General features: G+C 37.8%; 1 protein-coding gene across 3 annotated transcripts in view; it reads right to left on the reverse strand.

The window, feature by feature from the left end:
• The window catches only part of LOC121728426 (proline dehydrogenase 1, mitochondrial), a 31,604-nt gene extending 15,493 nt beyond the window's left edge, over positions 1-16,111 (reverse strand). Inside the window, exons 1-4 of one of the 3 annotated variants that reach the window (XM_042116622.1) lie at positions 15,459-16,111; positions 6,699-6,820; positions 5,447-5,533; positions 510-691 (exon numbers count right to left, since the gene is read on the reverse strand). In XM_042116622.1, coding sequence (XP_041972556.1) covers positions 510-691; positions 5,447-5,533; positions 6,699-6,820; positions 15,459-15,671 — 604 coding nt within the window. In that variant the 5' untranslated portion in view covers positions 15,672-16,111. The remainder of the gene's footprint in view (positions 1-509; positions 692-5,446; positions 5,534-6,698; positions 6,821-15,458) is intronic. The other 2 variants (XM_042116621.1, XM_042116623.1) reach the window with 2 other exon arrangements.
• Between the last annotated feature and the right edge of the window lie 321 nt (positions 16,112-16,432).

Consider the following 16,432-nt stretch of genomic DNA (forward strand, 5'->3'; position numbering starts at 1 on the left):
CCCGAATTGTTTCATTTTCTAAAATTAGATACTACATTATATTTCCAAGAATTCGATCTCAGCAAAAACACGATATCTTAAAATTTTCACGATAGAAAAAAATCACAAAGATGCATCTAATGTTCACGAATTTTTCATTTATTGCCATAACCGTGCATTGAACTAAGTTAATATTTTAACACATTGTATAAAATCGATCTAGCGGATTTTTAAAATGTTGTATATTTATCGAGTTATTGAGAAAAAACTAATTTGGCGATGAATCCGCGTCGTTCTTTTTCACCTGGCATATGAGAGACAGGCGTGAGTGTGAAGAGAGAAGGACGATGTTTGATTTTTGGGGTTAGTCGCCCTCTTAGGGTCAATTCCGAACGCAGCGCGACCCGTTGATGCATGTACAATTTTGACGGACTTGCAAGACGTCTCACGCAATTGAAATCTGTCATTTCAGTACAAATTTAGAAATGCATCTGCGCGTCGCGTTGCGGTATAGTTTGACCCTAACTCACCGGCGACAGCGTCGATGCTCTTGAGGAAGGCCTCCATGTTCTTCTCGCAGGCGGCCTCGTTGAGGTAGAAGTATGTGCGGGCGCTGGTCACCTTGTACCGGCGGTCCGCGAACCGCTGCTCCACGTGGTACTGCTTCAGCTGGCCCTCCTCCTCCTTGTCGCCGCATGCCGATATCGACGCGCTGAGGAGGGAATATGTATATTGGAAACGAGATGAGCGAATTAGGTTTATCATAATATGGGAGCTCAGGGGCCGTACCACGAAACCGTTTTGAGACTCTAACAATCGTACGAGAATGCCGCGTCGGGGGTGAGCCAAAATCTTTTCATTTTCGCTTTCGATTCTTCGATTTCACGCAAGATCTTTTCTTCATCGCTTCTTTATAGAATCGCCGATCAAAATGTATGGAATTGACATAAGACGAGTCGAACGTCAACGTCATATTAACGAACGCTTATGTCAATTGACAATTCCATACATTTTAGTTGGCGATTCTATAACGAAGCGATAACGAAAAAGTTTTGGCTAAACGACCCTGGACATTTAGTCGAAACTTCTTCGTTTTCGCTTCGTTATAGAATCGCCAATCAAAATGTATGGAATTGACATTAGACGAGTCGAACGTCAACGTCATATTAACGAACGCTTATGTCAATTTCATACATTTTCATCGGCGATTCCATAACGAAGCGAAAACGAAAAGATTTTGGCTCACCCTCTGTTGAAGTTCCTGAAGTTCCAACAACGTCATTTCTCGTTTGTTAGAGCAGAACGCGGCATTCTCATTCGATTGTTTGAGTTTCAATACGATTTCGTAGTAGGCCTACAATTTTGACTGCCATGTCAGGCCCATGTAAATAACTCCGTTACTAACTAGCCAGTCAGCAGCCTAAAGGGCTCCACACATTAACAGTTCGCCGGCAGGCCGCCGCCTGACAGTTAATCGGAAAAGAGCACAGATTTACAGTTCCCCTGACGATTTTGTATCGACGGTCAATGACTGTCAGGCAGCCTGCCGACCAGAGCCTGCAGGCGGACTGGTAATGTGCATGTGGGACTCTTAAGGATTAAATATGGATTTACATCAGTTTTTGTAACAGTTTTTATAATTTGCTGATATAGCAAGTACAGTTGAAAACCTAACTGTCAAGAAAGAGAACAGTAACAGACCGACGAACAGGAAAGCCTGAGCAAGAGTCCCGACATTATCCCTTGGAAACCCCATAAGAGAAAGATCAAATAATTAGAAAAAAAAAATTACTAATAAAAAAACAGAGTCATAATATTCTCATCTTGATTCATGCTGTATAATAAACGCTTTAAACACGTCGAGATATTCACGTGATTTACGAGGTCAACCATCCAAGCGAAGCCCCTAAAATGCTTTAGATTCCCTTCGATAATAAAAATAACCTAAAAATCTTTTTCACCCACACAGATACACACATTACATAATTAATCAAGTTGTAATAGTAGCATTATAGCTGTTAGAACCCTTTAGACGGTCAAGGCCGTTTATAGTGACGCACTTGTGACGTGGTGCGGAGACGCACAGGCCACGGGTATGTGACTCAACTGTTAGCCAGTATTGTAACTTGTAAGACATGAATTAACCGATCGTCATTTTATTATACGATATTTTTTAACGTTTTATTCAACAAATAATTTAAGGACTGGGTAAGGCGAGTTATAATATTATGTAGGTTTACCTAGCATAATATTATTAAGTAATATAATATTAGAATTAGTTATTATCAATTGGTGTAATTTATAATTATCACGTAATCTATTTTAAAGCATGACATTTTAACAAACTTTTAGATTCAGGTAAGTCAAAGACCAAACCTGTGAATAAGTTGCCTTAAAAGACGAGCGTCTGCAGACACGATATTATAATGAAGCTAAAGTTTAATTAAATGTTGTACCTAGTTATAATTTATAAAATGTCAAAGAATATAAACGGCGGTAAAGCTGTCTGCAACGGTACTTAAATCCATTAGCGCGCTTCTCATATTTTTAAAACCCGCAAGATACCTTCGTGGAAATTTTCATACAATCGACGGTTTCAGGCTGACGAAAACTCGGCGTTTTTGCAAATTAAAATTGACTATTGCAGAACTAACACAATACGCTACGCTGCTGCTGTGCAAAGAAACGTAGCTATTAGTTTTTTAAATACAAACAAAATGTAAAAGGAGCCCGAGCCATAGGAGATAACTGTTTGATTATTATTATTTTTCTTTTTCTCGTTTACCGCAGTAACAACATCTTTTAAACTAGATTATGTAGAAACAATCAGGGCGAGCGAAGCGAACCCTAATATATCCCACAACCCGTACATTTTGTGGTACACTTTACGGAAAAACTATCACGCCTATTCATTTGTGATTTAACTTTGTAATTTTTATTTATATGTAAATGTGTTATCATTAGTCAGTCAAGGTGTGACGACGCGAGCCCTCACAAAGCTCGGCTTTAGGCTAAATAAAAAACCGTAATTCCTACTACTGAAGAATCGCTATATTATGATTTATGACAGGAGTATAATTATGTTGCACGTTGCTGTAACACAACGTAGCACTCCGTAGCACCTCGTAGCACCCCCTAGCACCCCGTAGCATCCCGTAGCACCCCGTAGCACCGCGTGGCACCCCGTAGCACCACGTAACAGAACGTAGCAACGCTTGTAAATCTAGCAACTCAAAGCTTATAAATTGTTCAGCGGGTAGGTACTGAAGACTAGTTTATTGACTTGTTCCACAATTTTGCTGTTTAAATGCAATATTGATGCAGCTTTAATTCTAGTTCAATTCAGTCAATTACCTACAAAAAATAATGAATCTAATAATTCTACAAAATGATAATAAAATATGAAACCACATTAAAATTTCACGACAATTAGAGTAACCCTTGCGAACATTAGGAGTATTTCGGGTAAGCATAGAATAGCTTGTGTAATATCGCACTAGCCAAACATAAATTTTACAGCTCTACATAAACCCGCATTCGCTCAGAAAACTCATTACATAAGTCGCCTTCGGTTCCATCATAATGCTATACATCGTGTTTGTCGTGCGTAGCAACAGGCCAAGAACAAAAGAATCGCCATGGAAAACCAAACGAGTTGGCGGTTGGCATCTTTTAAGTCGGTCCAATCAACGATCATTATTTTGTGTATTTTAAAAACCGAATAACAAATGAACACGCTGAAACGGTAGATTTCAGGCTAAAATTACGTGAAAAGAATTGATGACTACAGGTTATGAGTTATGACATAATGAAGTGATATTAAACGTTATTGCTATGTTTTATTACTTTTTCGCTAAGATTTGACAAGTAGTTATTGTGCTACTAAAGTAAGAAATTAACTTCACAATTTTTCATGTTTCCAAAATAAACTTTAACGACATTTATAATTAATATACTTTGTATAGTCTACTTGTTAAATAATCGATGTACCTATAGTATAAAATAATATTCAAATATAATTTATGACTGCTATATTAAAAAAAACATGGTCATCAAGTAGATAAGTAGATAGGTTACGGACGAGAATAACCATACAAAATATATTAAAGTAAATATTGTATTAAATGTTGTTGTGGTTGCTTTGCTCGTATCTTTTTCGCATCGAAATTGCAGTACTGCATATAGGCACCGCAAGCTTTTCCAAAAAAAATCTTTCTCAGAACCAAAAGAATATATAGACTACCTTTTTTTTTTTTCTTTATGAGAAATCGTTACGTGTAACTACGTGTAAGTATAATTTAATTTTAATAATTTGGTCGGATCATGTCAAGTCCAGCCGACTGATTTTTTGTATTGACCTAACCCGTTCAAAATGAAATAATCAGCCAAGTGCGAGTCCTGCTCGCGCACGAAGGGTTCCGTACCATTATAGAGCAAAATTAGGCCAAAAATTTTTTTTTTTTATGGGAGTCCCCTTAAAAAATTTTTTTAATGAAATAAGGGGGCAAACGAGCAAACGGGTCACCTGTTGGAAAGCAACTTCCGTCGCCCATGGACACTCGCAAAATCAGAAGAGCTGCAGGTGCGTTGCCGGCCTTTTAAGAGGGAAATGGGTAATAGAGGAGGATAGGGATGGGAAGGGAAGGAAATAGGGGAGGGTAGGGAAGGGAATTGAGCCTCCGGTAAACTCACTCACTCGGCGAAACAGAAAATCGGCTTGAAACAGCGCAAGCGCTGTTTCAAGCCGATTTTCTGTGAGAACGTGGTATTTCTCCGGTCGAGCCAGCCCATTCGTGCCGAAGCATGGCTCTCCCACGTATAAAATTAAATATTAAAGTACAAATATAACTAAGGAATATCATCATCGAATTGATTTCACCAACATAACCTGAACGCGTTCACAGCAAATCCGAGTTTTATCTTTTGAATGCCCAAAGTCAACGTCCGTTGTCCGTCCGTCCGTCTCAAAGTTAAATTATGTAATCGGTAGCTACAAACTATTACAACAAGTATGAGCCAGATTTCCACGTTTACAGCAGGATAATCCAGTTTAACCTCTGCCGTATATGTGCTCGCCGTGACTAAAACTACACACATTTGTCGATGCTGACTGATAAACTATTTAGTTATGTTACATGGCTAGTTTTTTCTCTCTAACTATTTAAAGGTTTTACACGTTGAGTGTTGATGGTCCTTTGAGCCGGATAAAATTTAATATTTTCTTTTTTTCTTAACAAATTTTCTAATTATTTTATTATCCACACTCATTACTATAAATACCTATAACTATAATTGTATCAAAAAGTGTATTATCTTATATCTAAGAATAATAATCTATCTGTTCGTCTATCTGTCACACACCTTACCTTCTGATTACCGCGCAATACAATAGGAATTTCGGCAAAAAGTTGCAAGTGACAACATTAATTTAATACATAATTAAAAATATAACAATGTAGGTACTTACCTCACTTCACGTTTCTCCGCCTCCTCCTGGGAGAGGTCTTCCTCCACTGAGTAGTCGAGGATCGGCTTGACTCCGAAAGATCGCAACCTAAAATAATATTTACGTTACAATGAATTGCTTCAGCAGATAGATCTTTCAATTTCCGGTTTCCTCGTGAGACGGGGAATCCCTGAATTAAAACATAAAAAATCCTACTTAGGATGGGTTGCACCAACTAACTTTAACTATAACTCTAACCATAACAAAATGTCAAATGAACTGTCAAATCCCTAGTAAAAGTCCATATTTATAATGGACGCCATATTTGACGTTAACCTTAACCTTAACTATAACTACGCCTTTGGTGCAACCCACCCATAGAAAACGTGATTTTTATTTTATTTTCTAACGGATAAATAATTCTAAATGAGATAATGATTCTAAATTGAAGTTGAGTTTTTTATTCGAAATAATGTTCCGTTCTACACGTTGATTGTGATTTGTTCACTGTATATCCTAGAATGTTTTTACTTTTTACATCGGCCACGTTACGTAAACTCTTTAGATTTATTTATGGTACTTGAAATTTGCTTGGCTGTGGAGTGTGGATGTAATTAACATGTTTTTTGTACAATTTGGCAAATAGTACAGTGACGAAACAAAACAATAAAAATAAACAAAAACACCACACCTCCCTTGCAATGTCTAAATTATTTTTAACCTCTTGAAAGTGAGAGTATTTTGGCAGCGTATAAGCATATAGTGATAGCAGAGTCATCGAAAAACTATTTAATATTTTTCCATACGTACGGTCTATCAGAAATATGTTTTACACTAAGTACTTAAATATTTTTTCGTTTAAGAAATCTGCTGTGTCATGCAAACAGCACATATTTTATATCTTTTAATATCATAAGCACATAATAATGTAGTGTATTAATTTAAAGCTGTGTTCACAGCAAACGTAGCACTGAGTAGGCTCATATTATACAGCTCAGCTCAATAAACCATAGTGTATATTAAAGTTACGTGGTCTTCGGAGTACCAACTTATGATTAAGTACCATTATGCAGTTCAAATTAAGTTTACAACTCGGTAGGTGTAAACAAAAATGTGATTATGTATAGAATACTCTGAACTAAATGCTTGTTTTCAGCAACTGAAAGTTAGTTTCGTCCCCAAACTAACTTTCAGTCGCTGAAAACAAACTTCGGTTTGAACGCAGTGTAACAAAAATTATAAAAATTAGATGGTTAAGTAACAAATAACTAACCTATCTATGGTGGGTTTGATTTTGTCAGAGTCCTCTCCGGCGACGAACTGGCCGTAGAAGGTGGCCTTCATCAGCGTTTCGAAGAGTCGTTGGCCGATCAACTGTCGCGCTCTCTTCATCAACTGCAATAACGCAAACACTTCCTTATTTTCTTGGTACGCAGTGAAAAAAGATGGAAAATTTTCAAGTAAAAGTTAAAGCTAAATGTCCGTATTTTTATTTAAAATCCATCAATACCAACCCAACAGGTTATCCCATCATTGAATTTCGGACGAATTAAAATACTAAGGGTGGGTTGCACCAACTTACTTTAGCTATAAGCTATAACTGTAACTTTAACTATAACTACAATGCAAAATGTCAAATCTTTGGTTAAAGTAAAAAATGGACGCCATTTTTAACCTTAACCTTGAGCTCGACAAAGCTTAGAATGAACGCGGCGAAAAAAGGAACTGACGCTGTCATCATACAAAAATGCCATTTTTGGCAGTTCTCCTTTACCAGCAGCGCCCCCGCCCACGTTCATTTCAAGCCTTGTCGGATCAGCTGTCATCTGTCAAATTCCGTGGTCAAAGTTAAGGTTAAAGTTAAAGTTAGCCTTAACTAAAACTTACTTAAAGTTAACTTTAACCACGCCTCTGGTCCAACCCACCCTAACTTTTGCCGGCGTGACTTGCTCTTTACTTCTGTCATTTAACTAGGAGGCTCGGCGGCTATCTACATGTTAGGCTAACCAAATTTTTAATCCCTCCTAAAACTATACTAACGTTTACAGTAAGGGTTGGTAACTAACTAAGCAAATCACACATGTAGACTGCTACTACAGACATACGGCTGAAAGCGACTTTTCTTTATAAAATAAAAATAAAAATTGTTTTATTTCTGAATAAATTTGAATCAAATATTTTCAGAATGTTGAACTACATGTTGCCTGCCACCGGTTCGGGAACTAACCCGGCGAGAAGAACCGGCGTAAGAAACTCGCACGGGGCCACTTTTTAGTAAAAAAGTGGAAAATTTGTCTTTTAAAAAAATAAAACTTACAATGTAAATAACTTAATCTATACAATATGAATACACAATTGTAAGTCACATATAATAAATGTAGAAGCAGCCTTGCAAACAGCCATCCTACTCCCAAGATGTGCTATCGTTTAGGAAATCGTTGACCGTATTACTAGGCTTTGGCACACAAACGTTCTTTAATTACTTTTTTAAATTTATTTATTAATAGATTTTGAACGTTTTCCGGGATTTTATTGTTAAGGCGTACACATTGACCTTTAAAAGATTTACTTATTTTGCTAAGTCTGATCACTGGTATTTCCAGCTTGTGCCTATTTCTAGTGTTTCTACCGTGACTATCACTTTTAGTTTTAAATTTAGTTAAATTCTTTCTAACATACAATACATTATCCAAAATGTATTGAGAAGCAACAGTTAGAATACCAATTTCTTTAAACTTTTCTCTCAGAGATTCAAAAGCTGACATTTTATAAATTGAGCGTATAGCTCGCTTCTGCAGCACAAAAATTGTATTGATGTCAGCAGCGTTACCCCATATAAGGATACCATAAGACATTCTACTGTGAAAATAATTAAAATAAACTAGTCTTGCCGTGTCTTCATCAGAAATTTCCCCAATTTTTCTGACTGCATATGCTGCAGAACTGAGCTTACCTGCAAGATTAGCAATATGAGGACCCCACTGTAATTTACTATCTAATGTAATGCCTAAGAATATAGTGGAGTGTGGACTCATTTTCTCATCATTTAATAGTAAATTGGTTTGAACTTGCCTAACATTGGGCAAAGTAAATTTTAAGCGTTTGGTTTTTTTTAGAGTTTAAAAGTAAGTTATTAACATTAAACCAATGTACTATTTTTGAGAGAGCACTATTTACCTCGTCGTAATTTGACTGCCGTCGCTTCACTTTCAAAATAAGTGAAGTGTCATCAGCAAAAAGTACTATCTTATTATCCTATATATAGTTAATACAGGTCATTACAAATAAAGGTCATATAATATATAGTTTACACTATGTGCCTAGGTAATGATGTAGCTAGGGCACAGAATATAATAATATATACTTCATTGATAAGTGATAACTCTGTTGTTCCTTTTAGCAACATACTAATATTTTAAGCGAACACCGATTTTAATACGATTGTATTGCAATTTGCAAAAATGTCGCGAACGTCCGAAATAATATTGAACTTGACTCGTATATTGTAAGTCGACTTGTATCCGAAGACCGAGGCCACACTGTGTCTCGTATAATTGTGCATGCGTCATGATTAAGCCGGACAAGTTCCTGCCATTAAGGCGAGGATATACCCCAATTTGTTATCCCGTGACTCCCGGTTTACCTAGTTCCAATATAATAATGAAGTGTTAAAAATATGAGATATAAAGCACAATATTTAAAATACCTTAAACCATAAACATTTTAATAAAATGTAATACTTTGGCTATAATTAGTTTACAAACTCACCTCCGATAAAAATCTATTTCATCGAAATATAAGTATTAACTAGGATAATTATACATTTTATTTGAATAAATTGTTAGTAAATCTATATTAAAATATCTTTAACCGAACAATTTTGTTTCTTAATGTTTATTTCCAAAGATATAAAAAAAACATGAAAAATAGAGAAGATCCGCCTGAATTACAACAGTTTTATGCTAAGCTAAAATGAATCTTATTGCGATGCGTATACGCTTGGTCTTTGGTTGCGTGCAAGGTTATCGTTTTGGATTGAGATTAATCCCCGCCTTAAGACAATTATTTAGTTTATATAAAATACTTTGCTTGAAATAATTTTATGAAACGAACGATTTGGTAGTTCTTACAAGTGCATAGTTCGGTCTTGGGAACCGAACTTCCCAGGAAAGTATTTATTTCAAGAAGTTTTATAGCTATTTTAGAATTTGTTATTTGATTTGTATTTTACATGGGCCCTACATAGCAAGCTCGTGTATATTATGTATTTAGCGTACCCTAAATTTTACATTATACAGACGCTAGACACGATTGACGTGTCGCAAAAATGCATCATGCAGTCTGCGCGGAACGAGATCGATTGAATCGTTACGCTCGATTTCCCACTCGGTCAGTAACTCAGTAGTCACCAGACCGTTGTAAAGACACAGGCATTAGGCTAATAAACCTCCCACAATCTTGAATTGCGTAACGACTAACAATACAAAGTATGTCAATGAAATAAAACGCTGCTAAATGTATTTGCGTACTTTTCTAAATTGCAAGCCCTAAATATAAAACTGCGGATAGTTGAGTTATCATAATGTCCATTCGCTTAAAACCGGTTAACAAAAATTGCGTAAGAAACCGGATTTTCGACCACGAGGTCGTCTAGTGCCAAAAAGTGAGTGACCGCGCGTGTTTAAAGGGTCACCAGTTTTTTGAACCCCAACCGTAACGCATTCCATTTTCACTCTTGCTTCCTTTCATTCGTTTAGCTATGAATCAAAAACATTCATTCATACAATGCTGAAGTCACATTCTCACTTCTAAGTAGACAATAGACATCCATACTTCCATACTAATATTATAAATGCGAAAGTGTGTGTGTCTGTCTGTTACCTCTTCGCACCTAAACCACTGAACCGATTTTGCTGGGTATAGATATTGGAGATACTTACTATACCCAGGAAAAGACATTTAAAGATACGTACTTTTTATCCCGGATGAAAATGTACGGTTCGGTTACCATGCAATAAACGAATTTTGGCGCAACGGATATGCGCGCCTCATCTAGTGTTTTAATAAATTTTTGAATGTTGTAGAAAATTCACAAACTATGTACTTACCTAAGCAGATAATTTATTTTTATCTTTTACATAAACCATGAATGAGTTACACGTAAAAGTATTTGAAATTAAAATGATTAAAGTAAATTTGCTTATGATAAGTTATCTCGTTTAATCTCGGCTCGAGAGGTTACTGCTAAGATTAATTGCCCGAGACTGTACCGTCATGGTGGTAACTGGTAAGGCATCTTACAACTGCAATTAAATCTGTAGAACACTTACTTAATAGAAAACTGAAATTCAAACTTCTGAACACACGTTTAAGACAGTACTATGTAGGAAATAATATTTCCTATCTGATTGAAATTATAAGCATGAGGTTCCACTTAGTATTAGACCAAATAAATGGTATTCATATTCATTAACACTTCCATAATTATTAAGATGAAGAATAATAATTAAAAGAACTGTTAACCAAACTACGAGACGATGGCAAGTAGATATTCGGTATTTAACAGAGACAGTAATTATTCTGGGAACGTATATCAACCATTATCAACCATCTAATCCAGTACTCCTAAATGACAGATGACAGTTAGTCGTCTGACCTACTAAGTGCACACTAGAAATAACTTTCACTCATGGCCAGTATAAGCGAACAAATGCTCTCGATTTTTTGTACACGCCAAACCCTAGTTGGACCGGCGCGGCATGGTTATTTGGTTAGGTTGTTTTAAAAATCCTTTCAGTAATCAAGTGAATCAAAGCAGCAAGAAATAAAACTATGTTTATTAGTTTATTACTCCAGACGGTCGGCTGGCGGAGGTGGGAGCATCCCTCGATGTCAGCCGCATAGAGCGGTTGGGCCTTCGGGTACGCTTAGACAAGACCGAAGCCCTGCTCAGCCGCTGACCCGGGAGGAGAGAACCCCTACCCGGAGCTTGACTCCTTATCGGAGAGACGGAGGCCAGGATGAGTCCTTAAATATCTTGGGCTCATCCTGGACGGGAGGTGGACCTTCGGCCCACACTTCCAACAGCTGGGACCGAAGGTCGTGAGGGCGGCGTCTGCGCTGGGCCGGTTCCTGCCTAATATAGGAGGGCCCAGCGAAGCCTGCAGGCGGCTATACTCTGGAGTCTGTCGGAGTATAGCCATGTAGGGTGCCCCAATTTGGGCGAATTCCCTCACCTCTCGTAATAAGGCCCAGCTGCGAAGTGCGCAGCGGGTCATAACGGTGAGGGTCGTCAGGGGGTACCGTACAGTCTACACGGCGGCAGCTACAGTCCTAGCGGGAGACCCACCGTGGGAGCTGGTTGCATGGGTCTTCGCCGAGTTACACCTCCTCGCTTCAGAGAGGAGCTCGCGGGGCGAAGGCCTGCAATGGGAGGAGCTCCGGCGAGTCCGAAGGCTAGGAGAGCAGTGGCTGTTGAGGAGGTGGGGTGAAGACCTGGCGCAGGCCCAATACGGTCAACGCACTGCTCAGACTCTGCGTCCAGTTCTTGCGGCGTGGATGCGTCGCAAGAGAAAACCCCTCCCCTTCCGCCTTGCACAGGTACTCACCGGACACGGATTCTTCCGTGCGTACTTGTGTAAGGTCGCCAGGACCTACGCCAGCCTGCCATGAGTGCGGCGCTCTCGAGGTGTGTGATCGTTGGGCCGTGCAGCGTCATGATCATGGCAGTGCTTGGGCGGGACCTCTCGCTCTCGAGCATAGTTCCCTGCACGCTCGAAAGCGATGAGACTGGCAGGCGGTGGTCTCTTTCTGCGATACCGTCCTTTCGCAAAAAGAGGCCGCGCTGCGGAACAGAGAGGATGACACATCCTGCGTTCCACTCCGCCGGCGTAGGACGGGAGTGCAGAGGCGCCGTTACGCGAACCTCCAATCTTCCGTCTATAATCCGGGGCTCCGGGCAAGGATGGGAACCTGCTTAGCTGAGTCCCGGCGCCGAGAGGAACGCTTCAGTTTGGCGGAGCGTTCCCTTACTTTGATGGAAGTCCGGTCCCTTTAACTTAGTCATGTCCGATTTAGGGTGTTTCTAAAACACTTTGCGGTCGTGGAGGGAGTCCTGTGTTAGACAGATCCAGGACATCCCACAGACGTATACGGACGTCTGAAGGCAAACCGCAGGTGGTTTTAGTAGGTAAGATACGCCAGACGGTAAGAATTTTTTAATATAATTTTTGCAGAGGCATTTACCAATATAGACGGTGATTATACGTAGGCACGTAGAATTTGCGCAGGCGCCATATTTAAAGAATATCATCCTAATTAAAGCTCACATGGTTAGATCGCCAAGAATTGATCAGAAATTAAACTTACCGAAAGAATATTATAAGTACTATTTTCCTCATCTGACTAAATCGACTAGAGTCTAGACTCTAGGCTCATAGCACAGAATATATATTTGCTCATAACAACTATGTAATAGAACACCTTCAAAATTTTCCGCACCAACTATAGTGGTTCACGCGAGTGGAAATCGGATTTTTTCTACAAATCTCTAGATAGATCGTGAATTCGTGACACATTTGTTTTTTTAAATGTCTACTTATAAAGATGAAACAAAGTAAACTACATAAACGACATTGTACACAAATTTTAAAACTTCTGTAAATACAGTCATAATTAGGTACTGTGTACTTAATACTTATGGCCATAATTGCAGACTTATTTTGTATGATTAAATTCTTTACTAAATCATAGAATTTGAATGAACAAAGAAGTGATTAAAGGCTGAACATCTAAATCTAGTTCTTGTCGGTTTTAGTGTTTTACGTAGTCAACATTTTCCCCAGACTTGTCGATTGCGGTTCATACATATGCGGGACTTGCCAGGCTAGCCGAACGCAATAAAATCAATCGACTATAACATTTTTGTAGAGTGCTGCGTAGGTGTTCGCCCGCGTCCAGCAATAAACCCATATTGATTTGAGCTTTTTTATACCTCTCAGCCTTTCCTGCTTATCCTTCCTGCATTTCATATTTTTTGAAAATACAAGCTGTAACTGCATGACAGTGTTAGTAACATCTTTTGAATCTAAAAAAGTATTTTTCGTTAAACTTTAATAATATGGTCGTTTAACAAATATAGTTGTCCGTTCTTTTGGCATTTCATAAAATTCTCTCTTTCTTCGATTTCTTCTTTTAACGATTTTTTAAATGGCAAAACGCCAATTTTATGTTAAAACTTGATGCATCGATATCTTGGTTCTTGGCAACAGTCATATCCCCAGGTCATGCAGAATATTGAACCCTCATAGCAACCGCTTATTGCAGTATCCCTTTTAAGTCGTTGCACCCTTAATGGGGTGAAAAGGGTAAAAACGATTGGACTAATACTATTATTATGAAGGTACACAAAATAAATCAATTTCCTGTAGACCGCTTTGTCACTTAGTATTGATTTATAAGACGTTTATATGGTAAACTAGACTCGGACGGATTTTATGGCTAATAAAAATTAGTAAGAAGGCAAATATCACGATTACGCCGTACTCTACAAAAATCGTATTTTTAAAAACTGTGCATAAGCTTTCTTAACAGAATTATTACAAACGACATTTCTCATAATATCATCCACGACTTAATTGTCTTGGTTAAAAAATGTGGTTCCCTCAGGTCCTTTCAAATTCAAAATTCGCACATTCTTTCCAGATTTTGGTAACAGGTTTTTCAACTTGTCACTTGCTTGATGACTGGGCTTTCGTGTCCTAATAATCCAGACGTAAAAAATGATAAGGCATGGATTACATAATATAATGATATATTTACGAATTGTACCTATATTCGTAATAGTTTATTGTTAGAACAAGCTTTCCTTTTTCCTGAGTAATCATTCACCTTGGTGTTCCATTTAAAGATTATTCTTAGTAGAAAATGTCTAAGCCAGAAGCTAATATTTTTGTAATCGATGCAATTGTTTCCAGTTAGGTTAGTAGGTTAGTTTTATATTTGTATCTATTTTTTGATAGTTTTAAACTTAGGTACCTACTTATCTATTTTTAAACAGATCGATCTAATTGCAAATTGACAACTAATGGTTAGTTGGTTTATCTGATCTATCAACAATCAACAATAGTTACGTAAATATTATTTCTTCCAATCAGTTTCTTGTTTAATTGCAATGCCACTCCATTTATGGTATAATTTACATTATAGATATACACATAAAATAAAACATTACTTTAAAATACTTATATATCAATCTTGTAGGCAAACTGCACAAACAATAATTTTGTTTTCATAAATAAATTCCAAAATGTATTTACCTAAGTATGCAATTTTGTTAAAAATACTTCGAGAGATTTAATGCATATCATGCGAGATTTAAAAAATACGAGTGCGCAAAGTTCCCACTGCAATTAATTCACAACCAGTTTAATGCAAACTTCGCAAAAAACCTGCTGCCTGACCAGTTACCTATATTAAGCAAGTCACCTCATGGTATAATCTGTCTTCGGAGTCTAGACTGTGTCTAGCCATCAACTACTGCATTGACGCATGCGTGGAATACGGGCAAAAATCCATTATTTGAGCTTAAACACGATCAGAAATATTTAAAATGATATTAGCTGATATCTTTTAGAATATACCTACTATAAAATACTCGATACACGTGAAGTTCAATGTCGATTAAATAATATTGTTTGAGTATACGAATTGACGTGGCTTCGCAATACACATCTTCAGCTATGTGACGTAACAGTGTGGCAGCACAGTATTTTTGGTAATACTTAATACAACTTTTTTGTCATATTAAGCATGGCGCATGTCTAAATACGAGACCGTAAGTTAAAATTTTACAGTTGTTAACAATCCCAATTCACAACACGTGTACTAAAATGCGGTACCGAAGACACCTTACGTCGAATCAAATTCAAGGACGAGTGTCTCAGTTAATTTTAGAGGCATTTTACGCTCATGTAATAAGCCGGCATTGTAGTCGTTACATAAGACATTGGACGAAGTGAATCTGATCACTCACCATAGCGTTGTTCTCCACGATCCAGTTGATGGAACATATTTGATAGACCATGTACGCTCGGACTAGTTCGCTAGTTTTCTTGCTTTTGAATGCGTCCTTAGGACTATTGAAAGACAGATCTAGCTCGTCTCGAGTGGGAGGAGTCGGCGGCGGTGTGGACAGGGCACGGACGCCCCGGGGCGCATTTGCAGCGAGCCTTTTGAGCAAAGCCATGTTCGAAGCTCCGCGCACACAATTCACTGTAACACGCTATAACCCGCCGCGGTCTACAACTGACAGTTGACTGAATGTAAAACGGAACAGCGTTGACGGCGCTCAATATCACGACTGGATGCGCGCGCACTCGTTCCAATTATAAATCCCACGGAGGTGTGTCGCCGGCTCGATATCCTATTGGTTGGATTTCTGCCGGTGACCGGCTAACATGTTGTCACTCACCGGCATACAGTAATTTGTTCTTTGACTATATTTAATGGACATTCAAATAAAACAGATAAGTATAATAAACTGATGCAGATATTATATTAACGGTTGCACTCTCAACCATCAAATCTTCTTCATTCAATGATGCTAACGACTGTTCAACTTATAACTTCCAAAACTAAAATCGGCAACGCATTGAAGTAAATCTTGCGGTATACACAATTTTTTAATGTTTTAGGTATTAAGCATACGAATAGAAATAACTTGCGCAACAGGATAATAAAATAATAATTATTTTTATCAATAAAACTCTTGAACTTTGAAAATATTTAAATTTTTAATAAAAATAACAGTAGAAAAGTCTCACAAGTCACAACCACAAAAATTTGAAATAACGTCTATCGTCTGTCAATATAATGATATAGACTTTGACAGTTTGGTCTTACTTTTTTATGGACTCTCAGCAGGCCTATGTCTTTTCATAAAGAGCCTCCTAAATAATAGTTAATATCTAAGTTCTACCATAGACATAATATCTACACTGGTGGCAA

The sequence above is a fragment of the Aricia agestis genome, chromosome 6 (genome assembly GCF_905147365.1).
Source record: "Aricia agestis chromosome 6, ilAriAges1.1, whole genome shotgun sequence".
NCBI classification, from domain to species: domain Eukaryota; kingdom Metazoa; phylum Arthropoda; class Insecta; order Lepidoptera; family Lycaenidae; genus Aricia; species Aricia agestis.